Source organism: Coturnix japonica, chromosome 5 (genome assembly GCF_054131305.1).
Source record: "Coturnix japonica strain WE chromosome 5, WE-NBRP24, whole genome shotgun sequence".
Classification (NCBI taxonomy): Eukaryota; Metazoa; Chordata; class Aves; order Galliformes; family Phasianidae; genus Coturnix; species Coturnix japonica.
In genome coordinates this window covers 18,970,713-18,994,221 of record NC_140667.1, presented here as the reverse complement: position 1 = coordinate 18,994,221, position 23,509 = coordinate 18,970,713, and the positions used below count along the sequence as shown (strand labels likewise).

General features: G+C 44.5%; 1 protein-coding gene and 2 long non-coding RNA genes across 5 annotated transcripts in view; 1 reads left to right on the top strand and 2 right to left on the bottom strand.

Moving 5' to 3' along the window:
* Positions 1-325: 325 nt before the first annotated feature.
* LOC107314688 (L-lactate dehydrogenase A chain) lies at positions 326-6,168 on the bottom strand. 2 transcript variants are annotated; one of them, XM_015864181.3, is made up of 8 exons: positions 6,095-6,168; positions 5,171-5,305; positions 4,278-4,395; positions 3,402-3,575; positions 2,771-2,944; positions 1,803-1,920; positions 1,290-1,413; positions 326-1,108 (listed from the first exon to the last, which is right to left on the bottom strand). In XM_015864181.3, exons 2-8 carry the CDS (start codon positions 5,294-5,296, stop codon positions 944-946), a joined length of 999 nt encoding a protein of 332 aa, XP_015719667.1. In that variant the 5' UTR covers positions 5,297-5,305; positions 6,095-6,168; the 3' UTR covers positions 326-943. The 2 variants fall into 2 exon arrangements, with proteins under 2 accessions (XP_015719667.1, XP_015719666.1); XM_015864180.2 differs by having other exon boundaries at positions 6,131-6,168.
* The window catches only part of LOC107314690 (uncharacterized), a 38,503-nt gene continuing 20,263 nt past the window's right edge, over positions 5,270-23,509 (top strand). Inside the window, exons 1-3 of one of the 2 annotated variants that reach the window (XR_014946514.1) lie at positions 5,270-5,380; positions 7,787-7,901; positions 8,374-8,526. This is a non-coding gene — a long non-coding RNA (uncharacterized LOC107314690). Of the gene's footprint in view, positions 5,381-6,634; positions 6,763-7,786; positions 7,902-8,373; positions 8,527-23,509 lie in introns of those variants that run through there. The other variant, XR_001555583.3, reaches the window with a different exon arrangement.
* Positions 8,223-9,220, bottom strand: LOC146760705 (uncharacterized). Its single transcript, XR_014946518.1, has 2 exons — positions 9,113-9,220; positions 8,223-8,437 (listed from the first exon to the last, which is right to left on the bottom strand). It is a non-coding gene; the product is annotated as an uncharacterized LOC146760705 (long non-coding RNA).

Genomic DNA, 23,509 nt, shown 5'->3' with positions numbered 1-23,509 from the left:
TTTGTAACTAAATTTCCTTATGACAGATGAAAGCTGGAAACCTTAAAAATTCCAGGTGCTGCTGTTTGATGTAGCTGCTGCCATCCAACGATTGTTTCCCTGAAGTATGCTTAGCAGTGGTTCTCTCGACTTGCCTTGTTCTACCTTCAGGTTATGGCCATGGTGGAGCATATCATACAGTACCTTAAAAGCCTTAATGGCTTTTGTGCTTTTTCTCTAAAAAAGAATGCTAGGAAAAACAAAGCCCTCTGTTGATGCACTGCCTCCAAGGCCAGGAACACTACACACCAGAATTCCCCCCCAAGGACGACTCAGGAGGCTGAAATACGTTTCATGATTTATTTGGTGTTGGAGCTGGTACTACAGGTCATTGTCTTGTTGCATATATAAACCTTAACATGATCTTTAAATGTGCTTTGGAGACAAATTTACAACTAGTCCGATACAGTACACAAAAATAGGTTCCTCTAAAAAAAAGGTATACACAAGTTCCAAAGAAGTGTTAGGAAAAATATTTGGACCTACCAACAGTGAAATATTTAAGCTATTCAGCTGGCAGAGAGGGCTTGTCAATTAATTTGACAATCCTGTGACTGCAAGAAAATAGTCTTTGGTTTCACGTTGTGTTAGTTATTGTTCTGGGCTAATATTTAAACAAGGTGAGGAAAAGGCAGTGCTGCTTTGAATGCTGGATTGATGTCACACCACTTCACTGTACAATACTAGGTGGCTGGAGCTCTGGCTAAGAATATAAGTGTCTGAAAACAGGGAAAACCCTAGAATAGTTTCCTCATTGCCATCTTTAGGAAACGCCTTTGTTCAGATTTTAGTTTGTGTTCTAGTTGAGATACGTACACCAAAGGATTTGACCTACTTGGAAAGTGCAACATTAAGACAAACCACTAAACCGTTACACTGCAAATAGTGAATTGCTTGGACAAGTTTAAAACTGTAGTTCTTTCTGAATTCCCCAGAGTGTATCTGCACTCTTCTTTATTTTCTCCTCTTCATCAGGTTTCAGGATCATCTTCACTACATCAGTGATGCCGCTGCTGCCCAGTACACAAGGAACACTTAGGAAGACTTCTTCTTTTATTCCATGCATGCCCTGAAAAGTAGGTAAGGAGAGTTAGGCTAGGATTTGTGCATATCTGTTTAATAGAATATTCCAATGTGGAAAATTCAAGTAAGCTTAGTAGAAATCAGAATGTTGTAACTGTTCCTCAGAATTCTGAAGGTTTTAGTTCTCAGTTAAAACAGAGAAAAGTTGGCAGAAAGGAGTTCCTTACCTTAACAGCTGTAGAGACTGGGTGCACCCTTCTTAAGTTCTTCATAATAGTTTCAGCTAGATCCGCCACAGAAAGGCCAATCGCCCATGATGTGTACCCCTTCAGTTTGATGACCTCATAGGCACTGCAGAGTGAAAGTTACTCGTAAAGAAAACAAGTAGCAGCAATGGAACTAGATGAAATCTGTAGGAAAGGCTTTTGATACCTTACACAATTCGGAGACAGTGGAAACTTGACTAATAGCTGACAGGACTGAAACGCACCGTTTGCATTTCACACCATGCCCCTTGCTAACATGAGAAACTTGGAAGTTAAAACATTTTCTTTACTTAAAAAAATCTTGCTAACTATGAAAAAAACAAGTCCACTAAATTTATGTTAGTCTTTATAACACTGAAATTGTATTGTTTCTTCATTTTGGGCCACTTTCTGAATGAGAAATCAAGAATGCATTCAGAGATGTTTTAGTTCTCCATCATATGTTCTTATGTTGCAAAAAAAGAGTGGTACTACCTGTCCACCACCTGCTTGTGAACCTCCTTCCAGTGCTCCTTGTCTGCATCAGTTCCCATGTCTGGATGGAGAGCCTTGAGGGAGACACCAGCAACATTCACTCCGCTCCAGACAGGCACTGAGTTGTAAAGAGATTAAATTACGTCAAAGTAAAGAATCTCCCCCAACCAAAAAGACAACAGTTTAATTCTCAAGTTAGCAGTTAAAGTAGGAACTACCTGGATTAGTTTGTGACACATCAGAGATTTTGACTTGATTTCAGAAACAGTATGAAATATGAGACCCATTTAAGTTATAGGGTAAGGACCCTACAACTCATGAATGCCTTTCTTGATACATGTTGCAGGGATTGAATGCACCTTTAACAAACACAAAACACCAAAGCAACATCAACTAATAATAGCACTAACTCCATCCTTTGCAACAGTTCCCCATAATAAAAATGGATTCCAGATGCACTCTATTGGGTGTCAGGAAGCAGACAGTGCTGCTCTGCTGTTACTAGGGAAGTACAGACTACATAAGAGTACTGTTCTTTCTCTTGTCTTCATTTGGACTAGACTCCAGACTTCCATTCTTAAATAAGGTTCTTGAAGTAATCAAATGATGCCAGTGAAGACAACTGAATGGCTCCCACTAGATACAGCGCAGATCTCTGGGAGTCTCTTTCAGAGATCTTCACCCTCTTGCTTCCTCAGTTTGCTTTTTAGTTATGGGAACAACTTAGCCTAGACATTTTTAGTCTCCTTAGGTTACAGTAATGACCTTTTCTAAACAGAGTAACCCAGGTCAAATATAGATCATCTAGGGTTACTCTCTTGCTGCAGAAGACTTAAAGTAGGACTTGCATTCTTCAGTTCCTGCTGTTAGTTAAGTTTCTGAGCAGCATTCCGGTGTAGCCCCTGCAGATTATGCTTCTTGCAAAAGAAGGTTTGAGAAACTGTGTAACAGCCAGATTTTGCCCTTACCACTGGAGTCTCCGTGCTCTCCAACAATCCACCCGTGGCAGCTCAGAGGATGGATGCCCAGCCTTTCTCCCATGAGGTGGCGGAAACGGGCCGAGTCCAGATTGCAGCCACTACCAATAACACGGTGTTTAGGAAAGCCACTGATCTTCCAGGCCACATAGGTCAAAATATCCACTGTAAGTAGAACAGGGAGGATAAGTGCCAGTCACCAGCAGTCTGATACCTGGGGGTAGTATCTTCTGTTAATCTGTAGGGATTTTATCTGCATGCCCATTAGGTGACACAGAAAATGAAGTAATGCTCATCACCAGGCCTAGCAGTGGGTTAACACGAGGGCTGTTTTAAATGCAAAATTAAGAGGCTATTTGATGCTATGCATATAATTACCAGTGCTCCTTACTGTGTCCTGTGCTAAACTGGCAGCCAAAAAAGTTGAAAGGACCCTGATTTATTTGTCAAAGAATCAATTTGCTGAGTTTGGAAAGGAAAGATAACACTTCTTGCTACGTGCTCAGCTGGCACAACTACTTTGTTAAAACCTGTGCTTGGTTATATTGATACACTGACACCACTGTACTGAATTAAATGCTATCCTAAGCTAAATCTCTTGCCAAGGCAACACAAGACAAACCTGGGTTTGAGACGATCAGCAGCTTGCAGTCAGGACTGTACTTCACAACATTGGGAATGATGAATTTGAAGATATTGACATTGCGTTGGACCAAGTTAAGACGGCTTTCTCCTTCTTGCTGACGGGCACCAGCAGTGACAATGACCAGTTTGGAGTGTGCAGTCACGCTGTAATCTGAAGAAAAAAGGCTCTGTGTCAAACGTGACCTCTTTCTATCTATGGTTCAGGAGTCCAGGTGCTTTTAGCATTGATATCTAAAACTCTCAAGTTTGAGTGTTGTTATTCTAGTCTTCGCTTCTGCAGAAAGTTCAACAACAACTTTGAAGGCTGCTTATTGCAGCAACTGACAACCTTAAAAGCATGGTCAAGTCTTAGTTTAACTTGACCAACAGTATTTCATACTTCTCAGCCATCGGTGAGCATAAGGGGTAGCTGTAGGGCTGGCCTGCAGTGCAACAGTTGCACAGAAGGAGAAGGTGCTGCTCTCAAAATCTACTACCAGTGGATGCCAGAGCTACATATTTACTAGGGTGTGAGATGGCTGTTACTTGCCCTAGTCAAGTTATCATTAAGCTTCAATCCATCCAGCATTTATAGCTGACAGATAACCAGTAAAGCACTCAGAAGCCTGTGAAACAAAATTCTTAGAGCTCCATGAGTACTTAAGAAATTTATTTTTTCTGTACTGAAAGAACTTGTTGGACCAGCCTTAAAAAGATGCGTGAAACTGTGTCAGCTGAGTACTGTTCCTGTAGGAACAGAAATGAAGTAGCATCACTCATGATGACAATGACAGGACAAGTGCTGGACGTGGATGGCCAGTTTGATGTCATTATCAACTAGAAATAGGTGACTCCACCAGAGCCAACTACTTGCCTTTGCCAGATGTAATCTTTGGTGTTTTGAGGAAGAGGCTGCCATGCTGGAGATCAAGCATTTCTCCTTTCAGCTTATCCTCCACAACATCAACAAGGGTAAGTTCATCTGCCAAGTCCTGTGTGAGACCAGCATTAAAGAGTTAAGTTTGTTACAAATTGAGTTATTTACTCAGAGAAAACTGTGAAGTTTCAGTTCTTTTATAAGTAGTGATCCATTTATGCAATTGAATTCATCAACATCGCTTAATTTCCTCCCAAACCAGGTATTTAAATTAGTCTCCTGGGATATCCACTTGAATTAGTTGTATACTTTTCCTATCTACATTCTGTGTCAAATAGTTGGACAATTTAGCGGGACAGTGAGGAAGAATAGCTTAAGAGTTGTTCATAAGCAACCTACTTTGCAGTTAAGTACAACAAGCCTGGTTTTGCCACAGTATTTTCTATATAATAACGCAATGCAGAAGACAATTCAGACTGCCTTGGGCCACTTTTTCCAATTCACACTGCAAAGAACTATTCCATTACTCGCTTTTCCCAGCTTCAGACAAAATGACTCCTCAGTTCTTACTCTTTCTGCATGCCTAGAATGTTAGATGGCTCCTGCTTAGAAGGGCATCTGGAAGTTAGCCAGTGATAAGTACGGCTCCTGAGTCAGAGCATATTGTGTCTGATACTGGGGAAAACATGGTTTAGAAGAACTACGAGTCATTGACAGGAAATAGCTGGAATTTGCCGCTTCTTTTTAGGCTCAAGAAAAGGAATTTACAACCAAAAGGTCATCATATATGCTAGCTCAATTAGTCTAGTAAGGGAGATTACTTCTCATCCCACTCTTTTAGGTTTCAGGCAGTCTGAACTGTGTTGCTTCATCCCTAGTTTGACACTTACCTTCATCAGGATGCTGATGGCACAAGCCATTCCAACTGCACCCACACCAACCACGCTGATCTTATTGTGGGCATGAGCGTGCTCCTCTTTGTGGACATTGTGGATGAGATGATCCTTGAGAGACATGGTGCACAGCTGAAAGAAAAGCAGCGCATTATTTCTGCGGGCTTTGGAGCTTCCTGACACTGGAATATTCACAACAAGCAGATGGTAAAATAAGATGGTAAAAGATAGGAAGAAAATGTGTCTAAATTACACGCCTAAGGTGCCTGCCAGTAAGACCACATGGCTGAAAACTGAATTGCTGTTGCCAATCCACTGTTTAAGATCATCCCCACAAACACAGCCTAAAAATATTGATTATAAAGCTGGATGGCACTCGGGCAACGTTAGCAGAACGCTCCAAGCGATCATCCATGTTACGTGTAGGTAAAGGAAGCCATTTTAGTGCTCCTACAGCCAGCACAGCCTACCAACCTCCAGTCCGCTGCCCTGAAAAACCGGTACTCTACGTCTCCAGTCTTTTTGGAGCTGAAGTTACGCAATGCCTTCACGAGGCCTTCTTAGAAACGCTGTGCTCCTCAAAGCCTACTTTATGGGTTTGTTTCCAAGCAAAACCCGCATCCTGCACTCAGGCACCTCACTCCTTATACCTCTGAAACACAATACTACGGAGCGCAGCTATCGGCTCTCTCAGCCACAGTTTTACTTATTATCGTCTCTTTTTTTGAGCCATCTCCGCGGTGGCCGTGCAGTAAGCCGTGCAGTAAGCCGTGCTGTGAGCTCCACGTGCCTATCGCCCCGCTCCCATCAGGGGCAGCCAGGAGGGGCAGCTCAGGTGCGCGCGGCGGTGCTGCCGCTGCCCGAGTCCTCGCGCTGGAGCCGGCGCTCAGTGCTCCTCCCTGGGGCGCCCCGCTCCCTCACCTCTCCCCGTCAGCGAACGCCCCGGCCGGCACCTACCCGGCGTCTTCCTCCTCTAGTGCGGCGGCGGTGGTGGCGGGGCGGGCGAGGCGGCCTCCGCCTTAAGTAAGGGCCGGGCGGCTGACGTGAGGCGGGCGGGACGCGGCGGTGGAGACGTGCCCGGCGACACGTCGGGGCGGATGGGCGGCGGGGGGGTGAGATGAGCGGGGCGGGCGGCTGGAGGAGCTGCGGGATGTAACGGTCACTGGGCGAGGACGGAGCGCTGCTGCCATCGCTGCTGCCATCACTGCGCTGCCCTCCGTGTGGGCTGTGCCGGAATATGGCACGGGGTTGTCTCACACAACTGCTTTCGGCAAACCAGTGTCATTTCTGTGTCCGTTACCGTGTATAAGGCTCATCTGCACGGCTCTGCTTTGCAAGTGAAGGAACTTGCTGCTGTGGCACCTCACTGACATCCCAGCGGCCGTTCTGTTCTGCCACGGCGACCTGATGGGGATGGCGCCTCGTTTCTTTGAGAGTCTGTCATGGTTTTGTGTTGTTGCTGGACAGAGTCCATTTGTTAAACCAAACAAGAAATACAGCTGAGGAAACGTGTGAAAAGGCTTGAAAAATAGAATAAGGAGAGATGTACATCAGTCTCAAGCCAGAAATAGACACTTTTGGTTCTCATGGTAAGGACCAGTCCTTCCACCAATGGACGTATTGGTTGCAAAAACCAGAAGTGCTCCGTGCCTTGCTGGTGCTGGAGGAGCAAATGATTCTTGTGGTGTGTGGTGTGGGGCAGAGAGGCTGTAGGAGCTGTGGGACAGAGGGGAAGGTGCCGGTGCTCGATGAATGCAGAACAAAAGGCAACCGCAGAATGTAGTTCTGCCATTCCGCATTACATGGGGTTCGCTGAGCACCTTGTTCTGTCAGCAGTCTCAAGGGCAGATTAGGAAGTTTAGTTCTGCATCCCAGGAATTTATATTTATGCTGTGTGTGCACGGGAGTGAGCAGCTCATCATCCAGGTTGGGTTCTAAACACCAGCATCTACACAACACTGTGAGTGTCAGCCTCTGGCAGGATAGGAAATGAACATTTGATAGAAAAACATCAACAAATATTTTCTCTCAATAAAAAATTTGGCTTCCGAAGATTTAGAATGTAAGATAAGAAGCTTCTAAGACAAGGCTGGCGCATTAAGTATGTAACTAACATAGAGCAAATGGTAATTTGCTACTGTCACAGCAAAACCAAAGTTTTTAAGATAAAAACGTTGGTATAGTAGGATTGTTCTAATACTGTGGCTCAGGCAAATAAAACTGGATGTGGTCTTGGGCTATAGTCTAGTAAAATCTTCACTTGCTCATGTTTGAGCTGCTTGTTACTGAGAACAGAACTGAGACCAAATCTCCATTATTTATAACATAAGGTAACTTACAGCATCGGGATCCTCTTAGCTGTGCAGTGCCTATTCAAATACCAGAGGGCCTGCCTTTAGTACAGTAGGCCAGAGCAAGCTGACGAGGATGTCTCAGCACCATCATGGCCCCAATATGTCTTCAGTGATGGTCAGCAGATCAGTAGCCTTGTTTTGTTAAAAATGAGTTACAGGTTTTAACAGCGTTAACTGATGTTAACTAACCTGGCTTACAAAAAAATGAGAAAGATGTGAGTGCCAAATTTTTCTTTTTATGTGTCCTTTGTGATCTTAGGAGCAGCAGTAGAAGCTCAGGAGGTGAGCAGTCATCTGGCATGATTGACATTGATTTTCTGCTTCAGAAAGCTTCTAACAGAGAAGACTATAACAAAAAAAAACAACAGAATGAGGTGAGCAAATGAAGGGCTTTGTTCTTGCATGTGGAAGATGGAAGCAAGCTTTGTTGTAATTTCTTTTAAGTGATTGACTTTGACTGTAGGAATGGGGCCTATTTTCCTCACTTGTATACACAAGGAATTTTATCCTTCCTGTTATTTTCCCACTGCTGCCTTCCATTGCAGTAGTGGGAAGTGCTGAAGCAACAGTGGTAGAAATGTTTGAAATGTGACAAAGTCTCTCTAGGGAAGATGTTCCCTTCCTCAGCCTGCTTGCCCTCTTTTCCATATTAACTTTCGTAGGCTAAATGTGAACAATAAAGCAATAGAAGCTTCTGAATAAGGAAACATTTCTGTTTTTTTCTCTTGGGCTTACAAGCAGAGCATTTCCACTGAACTCAGATGGTGTTTGGTCGAGCATTGGTGCTGCTATGCAACAGGTTCTACACAGTGATGTTTATCTTCTGCTCCTCTCACATTTTCTCAGGTCCTTGCTCCTGAAAGACTAAGTCCAATCTGATGGTGCTGCAGGGATGGACAATGATGCCAATCTGCAACATGAACATACATGCAGTGTGAGTCAAAGCTCATACTGGAGGTTGGCATTAATCCACTATTGGTGCTGACCAGCCCTGGAGAGGTCAGTGAAATATTGCTGTTCTGTATGAGGTCTAACTTGCTCCTAAAAATCAGCAGTGTTATTCCCAGCATGATTGGTCCTACTTTTGCTCTGACTCTGAGAGCTTTGCTTTCATAACATGTCAGCATGTGAAGGAATGAACCTGGCACTGGACATAGCTATGTCATTCCAGTCTTGTCTCTCCCTTTAATTGATGCTGAGACCTGAACAGATTCCTGGACAGAATCATCCATTTTTATGGCTTAGTTTCTTCTTTATAAAATGGGAAGAGTCTTCATCTGCTGGATGGTGGTACTGTAGGACTTTGTTAATTATAAAACAGCATTTTAAAGTAAAATGAAAACAATGGATGTTCTTTACCCAAGGCCCCCAGCACTAAGTGCCTTGATCAGAAGATCGGCATCCTCAAAAGACTGGCTATAAGAGTCAACACAGGAAAGCTCCCAGAGCCAGAACTCCTCTAACTTTTAGATTCTTCTAAGAGTAAAATACAGAAAATTAGTTCATGCTCCACAGTTATATGGTGACAAAGAATGAAAGATAGTAATTGCAAATATCCCAAAGGTTATTTACAAAGAAAACTCACCCAATGGAAGCCTTTGGTCTGCAGGGAACCACCAAGATAATCTCCACCAAGAAGCAATCTCCAAGAGATGCTGCCATAGTGGTGGTCAGCCCCTAAATGAGGTCTAGAGGAGGTGGAGTCAAGCTCCACCCCTTCCAGGAGCACAGCTACATTACTCTCACCTGTGCTCCCACAGCTGACCTGACACTTGCCTCAGCTGATTAATCAGAGGTTCAAGCTGTGATTACTAATTTCCCATACAACAGTGTTCCTATTGTGTGTTTTTCAAACTTTGACAGCATAGCCACATCAAACCATTTGAACTGTCTTAAGAAAACTAAAAGCTAAAGGATGAGTTTCACTTTGGCTTGCACTAACAGGTATCACTACACATAATTGATTAGCCACAGTCTTAACACCACTGGACCCCTCTTCCCATGTTTCCATGCACCCATGTTACAGTAAGGGCACTGCTATTGCAGAGATCTCCTGCTTTTGCTTCTCTCTCTTCCTTTGCACTGTCATTGTGGCAAGTGGGTGGGGTGAGGGGATGTGCTGGCTGATGCAATTCTCATTTCCGGGTGCTTTTTACATCTATATTTCCACAGCTTACTATTTCTGAGTGTGCACTAGGGCAAAATATATTGAGATCTGTGTCATTGTCATTTTCTGAAGGACTTATTTCCCCAGTGTCCTTTTATTAGACTTGTTTTGTTTTGTTTTGTTTTTAATTGCAATCTGCTTTCTCGCTGACATGTTTCAATACTCAGGACTTCCATGTTACATCAGCTTTTCTTTCCACCCAAAAAGGCTGGTTATGTTTGCAAGCACAAGAGCAATGGATTACGCATTCCATATAAAGCTAAAGAAAACGTTTTTTCTTGTGGCAGCTTCCCAAACTGTCACTGGACAAAACAGAACACACGACTGTCTTGCTCTCATGGAAGCATGAGTCACTGTGCAGAATTCTTCAAGCCAAACCCATCCTTTTACATAACTGAATATTTACTCATTTACTGAGGAACTGCAGGAAATGGGATGCTCAGATAGATCACATGGTCAGATAGTGAGGGCAGCCTGGTGGGTAGAATCACTATTCAGTCTTTGCCTCACAAAATCACAAAGATGTCTGAGCTGGTTCAGCTCCTGCCTTCTACTGATAGTCAAAAGAGCACAACCATTAATGCATCCTCGCTGCTACCTTCTAAACTGGCAGTAGCAGAACTCTTTCTGTTTCTCATGCTGTTTTTGAGTGCCTGGCAGGTTGCAGTAAGTGGAGACTTTCTATAAATTACAGTAAGAAGCCAGTAAGGGTTATGAGAGGAGGGCTGCAGACTGCTGCCACTGCAGCTTGCCAATTCCAGAGGGCAGGCAGGTTCAGCAGCAAAAGGTCAGAGGCACGTCCCTATATTCCATCTGGAGCAGAGGCCTCCTTGTCCTTATTTTAATATTCATATTCATTCTGCAGCTGTCAGTTTTGATTTTCCCAGGATTCCTTCTCAGTACATCCCATGCCAGCATGATGGCTCGCTCAGGGTAAAGAACAGTGGAGTCCTGCAATGGCAGCCTTTTTTTTTTTTACTGGTTCTTGCCGTTTGGGACACTATAAAACAAAATGCCAAGTTACGCTGTTGGAAACTTGGCATCTGGCAGTTGAGAAGATACTGGGCTATACAACCACTGTAGAGAACTGAGAGTCTGTCTGAACATTACACACATACAGGCATGGTGGAGAGACTTGCTGCCCTGTCAGCTCTCCAGAACCTGCACAAGCAAAATGTGAACTCATCCCTTTCCTTCTTTAATCTGTTTAGGAGACAGTAGCATTGTAGTCAGGACTCTTCTGCAGCATAAAGTTGGATGGTCAAGGAAGTCCTAGACAACAAAAATGGTTTGTTCCATGTTTTCATGAGGGGCATGAGGACACGTCTCCTCAAAGCTTTTGCTGAAGACATCAGTGCTATAAAATGCAACTTTTACAGCTTCCAGTGGCTTCTGGAGCTTGTAATACATGACTTCCTGTAGCTCTTTGTGGATCCCAGTAAATAAAATTCAGTTCTGTACCTGGAATAGGAAAGCCGGAGACCAGGACTTAATCATCTTCTGGTTTGTACATTTTCCAGCAGACGTGGAAAATGTGTGTGCCTACAGATGACTATGAATGATTATTCATTCCCTAGAAAAGACTATGGGAGAAGGAAGGTGAAACTTAACTTACAGTTCAGCAAACTTATCAATAGAATGGAGCCAGGCAACCAGCTGCTTTCATTTCAGTCCCCAACACCTGAGGCTCTTTAAAAGAGCTGCAGCTGGGCTGGCTGAGTTCTAAGATGATAGCAGTCCTGAGGGGTGGCTTCGGCTTGTGTTACAGAGTTGAACGCTTCTGCTGTTCTCAGATGGGAGAAATAACTTCACTGTCTCTGCACAAGGTACTCTTTTATGTCTTTGTTTTTGTGGTGGTTGTTGTTGGTCTCTCTATGGGTGAACGCAGCTGTGTGGGCAGATGGTGGAAGGCAGGTACTGCCCTGAGAGGTTATGAGGTAGGGTTCTTAAATACCATCTATATCGTGTGTACTCCCAGTAGAATGTGCTGCTGGAATGGAAATAGAACAACTCTCCAGGAGAACTGTTACTTTATCTTTCAAAGAGTTCTGGGCCATGGGCTTTTGAATTTTGTTGTTTAATTTTATTTTATAAGCAGAAAGTAGCTAAGAAAAAGAAAGACATGTACCTTTTTTTTAATGACCAAGTTCTCCTAACTTGTGTTACCTGTTAGAAGTTTACCCCATCATCTAGGTATGTTGTAGCTCTATGTTAGCTGGCTGCCATAGGTATTAGGTGGTCTGTGTTCTCCTCACAGGAGTTTTTGCTTTAGACCTCATTCTTTTCACAGCACAGACAGGTGTGTGCTCTGAGGTATTGGTTCTGCTGTGCTTCAGGTAGAGGTTCAAAGTGTGGCTTGGCAGTAAGAAGAGGCTGATTTATGTTCATTTTCAGGGTGGTGATAAACTTTTCCTTTTCAGCCTTGGTTTGCTTCAGTTTCCTTTTGTTTAGTTTCAAATCTCCCTAATTCTTAATTGAAACATAATACGCTGCATGATGACTCAGTACTGAAGGTCTAAAATATGGCAGTGTTTTCAAAGGAAGATGAGACTGAGTAATGAGAGGTGCAGCCTGTGTGGCTGATGAGCACCGAGTGGTCTTTTGACTCTGTTTCTTTACATGATTACACAGATTCTTAATGTACCCCAAGCAGGTACCAGCATCTCTTGCACTGGCACAGCACTGTGTAGGTGTGCAGTGGCTCTCCTCAGCAAAAAGCTTGTTAACTGGAGAGACAAAACAAAGCTGAGAAGTGAAAGTAAACCCACAGGAGGGTAAAATGGTTACTAAATATTCCTTTAGTGTTAGCGCACTAAGTAGTTTCAGGAACGTTATGTGAATATTGACCCATAGTTCTACCAATTTGTTTTTCTTATGCACACTTAAAATTTAAACAGGCAGAGGAATCTTGCTGTTTGCCTACAGTCTGCCAACAAATAATTTCCACGTCACTGTGCTAAGCCTGGAGTTACTGGTTTGTGGTGCCTTGATTCGTGTGTTTAGATGAAACTTCACAAATATTTAGCAAACAGTTGCAGGGCATAGTCGTGTTCTTTTGCAGTCTACAAGTCTTTCTTAAAGAGGAGGTTGTTACAAAAGAGAATGGGTGCTTGACTTTGAGCTGCTGCAGAAGCAATCTTGATGCCTGCATAATCTGTTATTTCTCTAGCTTGGGCCTAATGGTAAAAGGAACCTGGGTTTGGCAAATGCAAGTTACGCCACTTTTCACTGATTGTCTCCAGCCTTGTGGTGTTTTTCTCATATTTCTATCCAGATTCAGCTGTATTTGTAGACCCTACATGGCTCTGGTCCTAAGAAGCTGTAGATCAGTGCAGGTATTCCTTTTAAAATGTGTCAGTGTAGTGAAAAAGAAAATGTGAGGCAGTAGAAGATAGGACTGTGAATTCTGCGAGGTGTGTGCTTGCAAAACAGTTCAGTTTCTGAATATTGCACCACCTGCTACATTTTTCATATCCCTTTTTCCCAATTGTGTGTCATTTCTGTTCCATACATCCTATGGTCTGTGCATGATTCATGGTGTATTTGTGGAAGACCTTTGATATTTAATGCTCTGATGTTAGGAGGGAAAAGATACTGGTATGTGTTGTCTTTTGCCTATTGCATGAGAATGAACAATTTTTGCTGAAACAACAGGGATGTGCAGTTCTCTTGACATGCATTTTGTCCTTGCCAAGTGACAAGCTTTTAAGCTGGTTTCTGGGGCAGTGGGCTTCACCATTTCTTCATGGCCTCTGGGCTGAAGTATTTGTGGTAGAGAAATTTCAGCACTAGAATTTGTGAGATGAGAGATGGAGCAGAGGCTGGGCCTTTCGTGGCCAGCATGTGACGTGATACATTTACGTGTTAGACAGAAGAAGCCATGTCTGCTGTAGCTCATGGAATATTGTTCTGTGTATTTGGCTGCTGCCAGCCCAGAGTTCTTTCATTTTTAATCTTATCAGCTGTTTGTGCTCCCGGCATTACAATGAGGAAGAGAAATCTCTCATTCTGCAGCTTGTGGAACTAAACAGAATTTCTATCCCGAGGTTTGGTTCTGAGAAGTGAAGGCTGAAGGTACTCAATACATCTTTGGGATTTTCTAGATGGAGGATATGTCCTTATTCACTTTCTGTTTGTGTTTGCCTGGCGGTACTATAAAATATGCATTCTTTGACTAATAATCTGTCTTGCCTCCCCTGTTAAAATATGCTCCCTTGCAAACAGGACACCTGGAGATCTGAAGTCAATAGGATGTTATGTTAGGGGATGATTTTTTTTATTTTATTATTTATTTATTTATTTAAAGCAAAAACAAACCCAAAATCCCTCAGTAGAATTGAGCATCTTTTAGGGAAAGGTTACTGACAGCTGGCTAATTCAGTGCGTGACCTCAGTAAGAGTTCTTAGGCAGTAAGAGTAGCCAAAAATAGCTCCATGAAGGTCAGGGAAGGCATCTTTTCTGCATATGGGAACACTTTCCTGAAACATCCATACGGTAAGCAAGCAAGAGTGGCTAGAAAGAAAAAAGGGAATGAAAATGGTCTTGGAAGGAAGTCAGGACCTGTTTAACGTGTTCTTTATTCAAATAAACCTGTAGGAACTTCTGTTTGCCTTGAGGGTTTTTCTGCATGTGAAAGGGAGAAAGCCTATGTTAACTTCCAACCCACACTTCAAATATGGCTGTCCAAGTAAAAGCTGGATTCAAGCTGTCGAAAGATGAACAGCAGCAAGGGGGACCCTTATGTTTTAAAATGGAGCCATAGGCTCGTGTCCAAGTGATTATTAAGCTCCTGACCCTGGAGAAGGCAAGAAAATTCAGCTTGTCGAACCAAATGTTCTCTTTCTTTTGATGTGTGCATGCTGAAACAGAGTTTGAGAAGCTTTCATAGCAAATTCCAGAGTCACCACAAAGCACTTTAATTATTGAATAGGCAAGAGCTAATGCAGGCGGGAAGGGCTCTGTATTTCTCTGCGTGTTAATCTCCTACCTCCCGCCCCCTTCCCCTTGGTTAATCAGGTTATGTTCGCCCTATTTCTCTCCAGGAGCAAGCAGAATGCAGCATCAGTTGAGAGAGAGGCTAGAAAGGAGGAGGAGGGCACTCTGAAAGCAAGAGTGGGTTTAGGATGCTCCAGAAATGAAAGCTTCCCTCTGGCAGGGTTCCCAAGATCACAGCAGGATGGCTGCAGGATGTCTCTGACCTGTCACACTGACGTGTTTAATCTTGCCTCCCCGCCTGTGTGCCAAAGGGTAGGGACTTTGCCTTCTGTGCTCAGCCTGGAGGCATTAGTGGTCCCTGCATCCAGCAGCCCCCTCTCCAAGCACTCATTTGGCAGCCTGAGTCAGCTGGGAGCCTGTAGAGGCTGACTTCCCTAGGGGAGCATGCTCTGAAACACAGTGGTTAATCCTGGGAGGACAACAAAAGCTGTGTGTGCTGAACGCCAATGCGCAGTGATTCTTTCTGCACTTGTCCTCTTGAACACATGGCTGCAGTCACAGAAAAATAGCACAGATGGATCTGCTGCAGTGATGGGTGGCTATGGGAAACAGGGAGCCTGCATGCACACAGCCAGTATCATTCACCTGCTGTGCTGGGTTGTGCTGGCAAGCCTCGGCTCTCTTTACATGTAGCGATCCTGGAGATCAGCTCTGAGGTTTGCAGGGCCCTTGGTGAGAATGCATGCCTTGGAAATGCTCTCATCTCCATCTATAATGGGCAGTGTCCATTGAGATTGAGGAGACTGAGAGCCAAAGCACTTCTGTGACTAGTGTATAGAATCAAACCTGTAGCTGAGATCTTTCCTGAAATGCAAGTTAATTTTTTAAATTATTTTTATTTTTTTCCTTAATGTCTGGATCTGGACAAGCAACTCTATTTAATCAGTTTTGGTGGGAGAACCAGGAGCAGTGAGCTGTGGTTTCTGGAAGGCTGGCAGACATTTCAGCAGGATGTAGATCTGCAGGTCTGCATTCTGTTCTGGGATTGGATTTATCCAAGAGCTCAAAATGAAACCCTTCTAGACCAAGAATCTGGAGGGAGGTTTTGCATAACTCTGCTTCTGTAATGCTCTGCTCCTGGCTCAGGACCAAGTGAATGTCTCAGTTTTGCCAGGAAGTGCCACGCCATGCAAGCACGCCTAACTCAGACTTGTGTGCCTGTTTCCTTGCTTGGATCTCATGGTGCACTGTTCCACTGAGACACAGGTATTCGTGAGATTTTTTTAGCAGCCCTTTTTGCTAACAGTGTGGGTAAGAAGTGATTTTGTGGCTTGCAGCCAGATGAATGCTAAAACATTCTTTCATAAGCAGAAGCACTGGCAAATACAGACTTGCACAGGTAATTTCTGAAGCTGGAATGGGACTCTACATGTTTCCAAGTGTGCAACAAAGTGAACCGTGTGCCCATGTGAATGAAGGGTGACAGGAAATGAACCACCAGAAATGATTTCTTGTCTGGGGGGGGGATAAAAAAGCAAAAAGCAAGGTGCAGCAAGCCATATGCTGCCATGGAGCTAGGCCCTGCAGGTGCCTGAAAGCCATGTGGATACTGCAGAGCGCTGCTCCCACTGCACAGCACTCACTGCTTTTTCTTAGGTCAGGAACTATTGTACTTTTTAATTAGTACTGTTTTCTCGTTCATCAGAGTTCTAAGACTCCAGAAGATGGAGCTTTAGGGAAAGCCACAGGGGTTTTCAGACAAGGAAGCGCTGAAAGGAAGCTGAAAAGCAGAACACTTAGTGGAGGAAGTGGGCCAGGGTGGAACAGGGGCTCTGTTGTTTGAGTTGTGCAGTAGCTGCTGGATATGGCTGCGTGTAGCAGGGAATTGCATGTTACAGAGGCATGGCTCATGGCATGCACAGCAACCCAGTCACGAGGTAATGACTGGACCTGTGGGAGAGGCATGCGAGCTGCATAGGTTGTTAAGTCATTAAAAAAGCAAACACAAATTAAAAGTCAATGTTATACTTCAGAACTCAGCTCCTGTTATTTGGTTGTAGGTGAGAAAGAACTTAAACTTGGAAATTAATAATTGTGACAATACCTGCCTTGGTTTTACTTGCTGATAATAATTTTGATGGGGCAGTGGCTCTACTGCCTACAAGCAATTATGTATTTAACCATTTAAGACATTGGGTAACTTATCCGTTGAAGGTCTTATAGTGTGGGAAGTATTGACATAAAACGCCCATGGAAGTCAGGGTGCTGAGAAAGAAATGTTTAGAAACATTAATTGACAGCATGAATGAATTTGGCACCATGTTCTGTCAGGTGTCCATGGGACTGGAGCTGACTGCTATCAGTTGGATAATTCTAATACAAATATTTCTTTCCTATGATTTTCTCCTGAACATAGGACATGAACATTTTATTCCTCAAGACCCTAATTTAACATTTTACCATGTAACTCTTGGTATTAATGTCTATTCTTGTGTCTAGCTGGAGGTATCCTGCAGAGAGAAGGTTCTTGGGGGTTGGATGTTTCTTGTCTGGACAGCCGACATTTCCTCTAAACATAAGTCTTTTTTTAAGCCATTGTACAGTGTTCTCTTGAAGCTCTTTGTCCCCAGATTGACTTGCTCTGTTTGGAAACCACAGGCAGAGTGGCAAGCTGTTTGTTTCATACAGAACCTTGAACATGGGCATGTGAAAGTTGTTAGATGCCTAATATTGGCTGATTCATGAAACAGCTGGATGCCTTCTGGTACTTAGGATGTAAGTGATTTGCTTTTGGTAAAGGAGCTCTGAAAAATTCTTGGTCTCTAGTGGAGGCAAAGTGTTTTTCATCTGATTTCTATCCTTTTGAAGATACAGTGTCTCCTGGTTTCTTTGAAATATTATAGCTGCAATCTCCACTGATGAAGAAATGTCAAAAAGAAAATTGATTTTCCAGCTAATACTGAAGTACCTGAAAATGCTTCTATGTCAGCCCTGTAACTGGATCAAATATATTGTTAAAGGCCTCCTGGATAAGCAGTTGTGCAAGGCATTCAATAAGGAAATTAGTTTGAACTTTGTGCAGACACTTGTTCCTGTTATTATTACATGCAAATAAATCAGGGGAAGAACAACATATCCAAATGTACAGAGTCCAATGGTTGATCTTACTGTGTGATGCAGTGGTTCCAAGCATACACAGAAATATTTCAAGGTTAAAGATCTGCCTTTGCAGATCCTTTGAAGTTTGTAATGCGAATAATAAGCCTTAGGTTGATTCTAAGAGATGCTCTAAAAGGTTATACTTGGTGCAGCAGTGGCACTTTTCACTGCAGCTCTTTCTGTAGGAAGAGATGGGTCTCTATCATCCTGAAACAAGATCTTAAGCATTGTGGCTTTGGCAATCCCCCTATGCACGTATAGGTCCTTGCATTGCAAGTGGAAGCTAAACTTGCTGTTCTTGAGACTCCATCTTAAGAACATCATCACCCATCTCTCACAGTTCGCCTGTGAGGGGTGACAGGCAGAAATCCTGCAGAGGAGGCATCTTCCATGAGGCTGAGAAAGAGCATTTGCCTTTGTCAGTATTCCTCCTCCTCATCACATCCCGTCTGTCTGCTGTTGAGTATCCTTAGGTATGATGGTGGAAGTCAGGGGAGGTTTTTTCTTTTAAAATAATAATAAAAAGAAACCCTTGGCCATTCCGTCAGAGGCACTTCCTCTCCATTCTCCGCTGGACAGATTGGGTGTGCAGTCTGAGATCTGGGCCCTGCACTTCCCAGGTAGACTTTGACTCCTGCCATGTGCAATGAGAATAGGGCTGCCCTTGGGGCTTCTAAAGTGCCTGTATGTATTGTAGTTGTGCTGTGTCCTGTGGGAATCAGGTGCCCAAACTCTTTGTTACAAACAGTGGGGAAGCTGCATGGGGCCCTGTGCCTGCAGCTCACACACCAGTGCAGCTATCACAGTGTCATAGAACCTTTGTTGCTGCCTGTATCTGGAGGCCTCCAGCAAAGTGCTCCCTTATGCATAGTCCTTTTAAACAGAGCAGAATTGCCATTACAGTAGTGAAAGTGAGAGCAATGTGAAATATTTATTCAGGTTATTCGTGTGGGAGAAAAAACTTCCTTCAACTACTCTACTTCCTGGTGCTGCTGCAGGAACACATGGGGGCAGGAACTGCCCTGTTAGTGCCGGGGTAAGAAAGCAGAAGTGGGTCTGAGCGGTGAGACCTTGTGGTTGTGGAGCCTGACCTCTGTTTTGGGCTGATCTTCTAGAGCAGTCAGCTGCAGATGGGCTGTAGCAGTACTTTCTGGTGCGGGGAGTTCCACAGGGCTGTGACTGCCCAGCCCTGTCTGCATTAGTGAGCCTTGAGCAATAAATAGGGGCACATATTGAACTAGTGGCTGGTACTAAGGAACTGACTTCTGCTTCATGTGTCTAACACCTGGGAGATTTGCATTAAGAGTTTGTTCCTGGTGGGACTGAAATGCTCCTGTAGGTTCACTAAGTGCCTGGGCTCACAGCTGTGCTGTGTAGTGAAGCAATGTGTGCCTGAGAGGTGTCTGATTATAGCATCAGAGTCTGATTTCAAACAGATCAATATCCCTTACTGAAAAGGGAGGCATGTTTGGGGGAAAGCAATAATGAAGTTGCATAACTTCAGTTTAGGCAGCAGCACAAACAGCAGGGCAGCAGGGTGGTGCTCCTGGAATGCTGTGTCCCCAGGCTGAGCAGCTGCTGCTCATGTTGGAGGGCTGCAGTGTGCTGGTGAGGGATGGCTCTGAGCTGGGGCAGGGAGAGGTGTTCTTGCAGGGGTATAGAGAACAAAACATCACTGTTTGAACACAGTTTCTGTGTATGCTCACACTGTCTCCATTAGGATTTGATAGGAATCTGACTGGGATGGAAGCAAACCTGTGTGCTGCTTCTGCTCATTGTTGTGAGCTCTATTCCTTGTTTCTGTGATGTTTCATGTGGGAAAAGCATTGGACAGTCTTGCTTAGAGGCATAAAGCATGATGCTCCTCTTGTCCTGTGATCTCTGTTTTAGCCTTGGAGAGAAACAAGTTGTTGGAAAACCAGCCACTGTATTTTAATGAGCAGTTTTGAATTCAATACTTTTTCTAGTGAAAGGTTTCCTGGTCACAGATGGGTTTACTGCTGCTGAGACAGTCATATCTGATGCTTATGTGGGCAAAGGTTTTGTGGAGCAGCAGGGCAAGCTGCAGCCCTCATGCCTGGGTGAGAGCTGTGCCTCCAAACCTCTCTTGCAGAAGCCTTGTCCAAGCTGCTGACAAGCTGCCGGAGGGGCTGGTATGTGCTGCAGCATCTCTGCCCATGCGTGCTGTGGATCCTCAGAAGCAGGGGCTGCACACACGGGTGTCTGTTCTGCAGTGCTCATTCTATACCCTGCAGTGTCTGTGGAGATGCAGGCAGGGGCTGCGTGTCAGATGAGCATCACTCACCCCTCCTACTTGCGTGCCTGCCTGCCTCCCTGGGAGTGTGCTATTTCCGAATGTAGGCCAGTGCTTCATAAGCCTGTGTCATTGTTTGTGTACAGCAAGCAGCTGTGGGCTAGGGGGCTTGGTTTTGCACTCAGATGGTGTCCTGTGGTAGACTTGCTGAGAAGCAGCTTTGCTCAGCGAGAGGTGTGCTTCGGGCAGGTCTCCAGGCACAATCAGCCTCTGACTTGTGTGAAGGCTGTGCTGTTCCATGGGTCACCCTTCCTTCCAGGAAGGCAGCAGTGAAGCTGGCTGCCTCTTCTGCATCTTCTCCAGACTTTGCACATTGAAACAGCATAAAATACTGAAGGGGAGGATTGTGTCTGAAGGGATTCCTTGTGAAAAACGAGTTTCACATTGCTGAATAGAGATCCCCATATTCTTAGCTGAACAAGCATTTGTTTAAGGCAATCCCACGTCTCACAGTTGGTTCTTGTTCCATCACTCCAGTGTGTTGGTGTAAAGCAGTGCTTATCACCTAAGAATGTTTATTACAAAATGTAGTAGTAACTCATGTGTTAGTCTTTGGACTGTGGTGTGTTTGCTTTTGCTGAGATAATTTGGCCTGAAACCTGAACGCAGGAAGTTCTGTACTAACATGCAGAAGAACTTCCTTAACAGTAAGGGTGACAGAGCACTGGAGCAGGTTGCCCAGAGAGGTTGTGGAGTCTCCTTCTGTGGAGATATTGAAGACACATGTGGACACCTACCTGTGTGAAATGTTGGAGGGTGCCTGCTTTCTTTCATGTCCAGATGCCCATGCCACAGTGCTGTAAAACATTTCTCAGTGTCATGCTCTATGTGGCCTGTTCTTGCAAAGCAGGGTTCTTGGTGCTCACCAGCTGTGATACTGTGTTGGTAGAACAAAACAGCAAATCTCTGCCCCTGCTGCATGCACACGTTGTGTGCACAGCCAGCCCGATGGCACCATCCCTCCTCATCTGCTGCTGGCTCGCTGGATGATCAGCTCGTGGCTGCAAGGGGAGGAGAGCATGGTGCCTGCACATGTGGCAGGCAGGGGACTGTGGCTTGGCTGTGCCCAGGCCCAGGGGTTGTCAGTTACATAGAGCGTGACTTTACAACTAGGCACTTATTTCTGTGATTTATTATCAGTAGAAGTTGGGCAAAGGTAGAAATGGGAGGAGTCTCCAATAGAAAGTGTGTACTGTGGTGCTGCTGTGTCAGAGCTGTCAGTTCTGATCACAGGATGTGCCATTTGTCCAATGAAACTGTTATCAGCACTCTCTTATCTGGCTCCTCCAGTCAGCTGGAGTTGAGAAGGCTGTAGATTGGGGCAGGAGGAAGGAAACGCGTCCTGTGCTTCATGCTGCAAATCCCCAGAGGCACCACTCCTTGTGCTGCAATGCTGAGGAGCAGCTCCTGACCCTGGAACCCACTGATCTCTGGCTAGTTCCTGGAGTGATGGAGTATATTTGGATCTTGCTGTTTTAACAGAAGCAAGCTAGAGCCTGGAAATGCTCTCATCCTTCCCTCTCATCTCTGAAATCTGTGGTTAGAGACCTATCAGACTGGTGTGGGAAAAGATGGTGTTAGTATTCCCAAAGGCAGGATGCTTTCCCTTGTTGTTTAAGGGTTGAAATGCATAGCTGTGGGTGCAGTTCACCCTGTGGTTTTTGGACGGGATGGTCATTGTGTGGGACAGGTAGCAGACAAGGACACATTGGCTGGGAGAATGCCAGCAAAGTCCCCAGCCTCAGCTGTGTTCTTCAAACCATCTTCCACATCATTGCCCTACCATGGCCCTGTGCAGCTCTGACATCATCCTAAACCTGCCCTGTGTCATTTGCAGAGATGAAAACATAGGAGCCTCTACCCGTTTATGAGCTTTGACTGCCTGCAGGGTACCTACCTACTGCATTTGCTCTACAGCCCTGGTCCATGGTAGGGAGGGATCTGGGTGCTACTCTGTGCCCTCTGGTGAGCACTGTGCTGTCTGTCTGCCCTGCTGCTGGCTCCTGCTTGGCCCTTGTGCAGCAGATGAGAGCCCAAGGGGAGCACTGACGTGGTATTTTCTATTTAGGTTGTTAGTAAGGGGAGTGGTGTTTTGCCATGTTTGTAGTGTTTCAGACAAGGACTTGGGTCTATTTTCATGAAGTGATGTGTTTGGAGGTAGCTGAGGGAAATGCAGCGTGTTGAAAAAGATGGAGGATATTGGGGTAGGCAACCTAGAGTTTCCCCAGCTTTTTAACCTCTACTGTAGGACCACATCTGCCATTATTTGTTAGGATTTATGGAGGAGCACCTCTGTAGATCCTCTGATGTCTGGCTGCTGTCAGAAACGGAAGTTGCTGTGTTCTGTTTCTATCAAGCACCACCTTTTAGTGTATGGTTAGAGAGCCTGGAAGCAGGTTAAGAACTGTCTTACCTTTGAAACTGTGCTTCAGACTGGGCTCCAAAGCCCTTTCACATGCTGCCTGCAGGTAGTGGGACATTTGAGTAAGGTTTTACCTTGAGAGAGGCACAGAAGAACTAAGGGGAAACTCAAACTTTCTTGTTGTCACCTCACCTGCTTGCACAAGTGACATTCTGGATGAAGTGCTGTTTGAGAGTTCTGGCAAAGGATAAGGTAAGCTTTCTAGATAATAACAGTATCTCAGGATAGAGGTTGTAAGGATGTAGTTACAGTATAAATATGGGAAAATGCAGCTGTAAAAGCACCTTGCTACAAGGGGGTGGGAGGAAGTAAGTCGCACAGTGCTTTGTCGCACTGGGAAGTTGAAGGTCACCATCTAGAGAGCTGTCTGAGCGTGCAGGCAGCTACCTGTAAGAATGGCTTCAAGGAAGCAATTTCACTTCCTTCCTTTGACTGTTGCAAAGCTCTTGCTGAGAGGAAAAAATGCAGTGTTTTTGTGTTGTGTCCAAGTATTTTTCACTGCTTGAATTCACAGGCTGCAGATAAGCTAAGCCAGACTTGTATTAATATCTGCTTTAAGTTATCCTCAGTTATTAGGAAAGCTTGGATGTGAATGGCTGACAAAGCAGCCCTTCCTGGAACAGCAGCTGCTGCATCGATATACGGAACAAGCAGAATATTAATCCATGGAGGCTTAAATCTGCTTTTTATGATCAGTAATGGGCACAGCAGTGTAGAAAGTAATGGTGTGGACTCCCCATGAGGCAGAAGTTCTCAACCTCTGAAAATGAAACAATTTGAGAGGAAATGCATTATAACCATTTTGCTCCTGTTATGCTCTACCAGCGTGAGGGGATGGCTGAGCTAGTGCTATGTACTGTTCTATTTCAGTTTAGGCCTGAATAGTCTGGGGTTTAATGCAACATCAGAAAATACGCAGCCTAAGCACTAGAGAAGACTTGACTTTAGAATTCAGTAGGGTTTATTCTACAAATCTTAGATCAA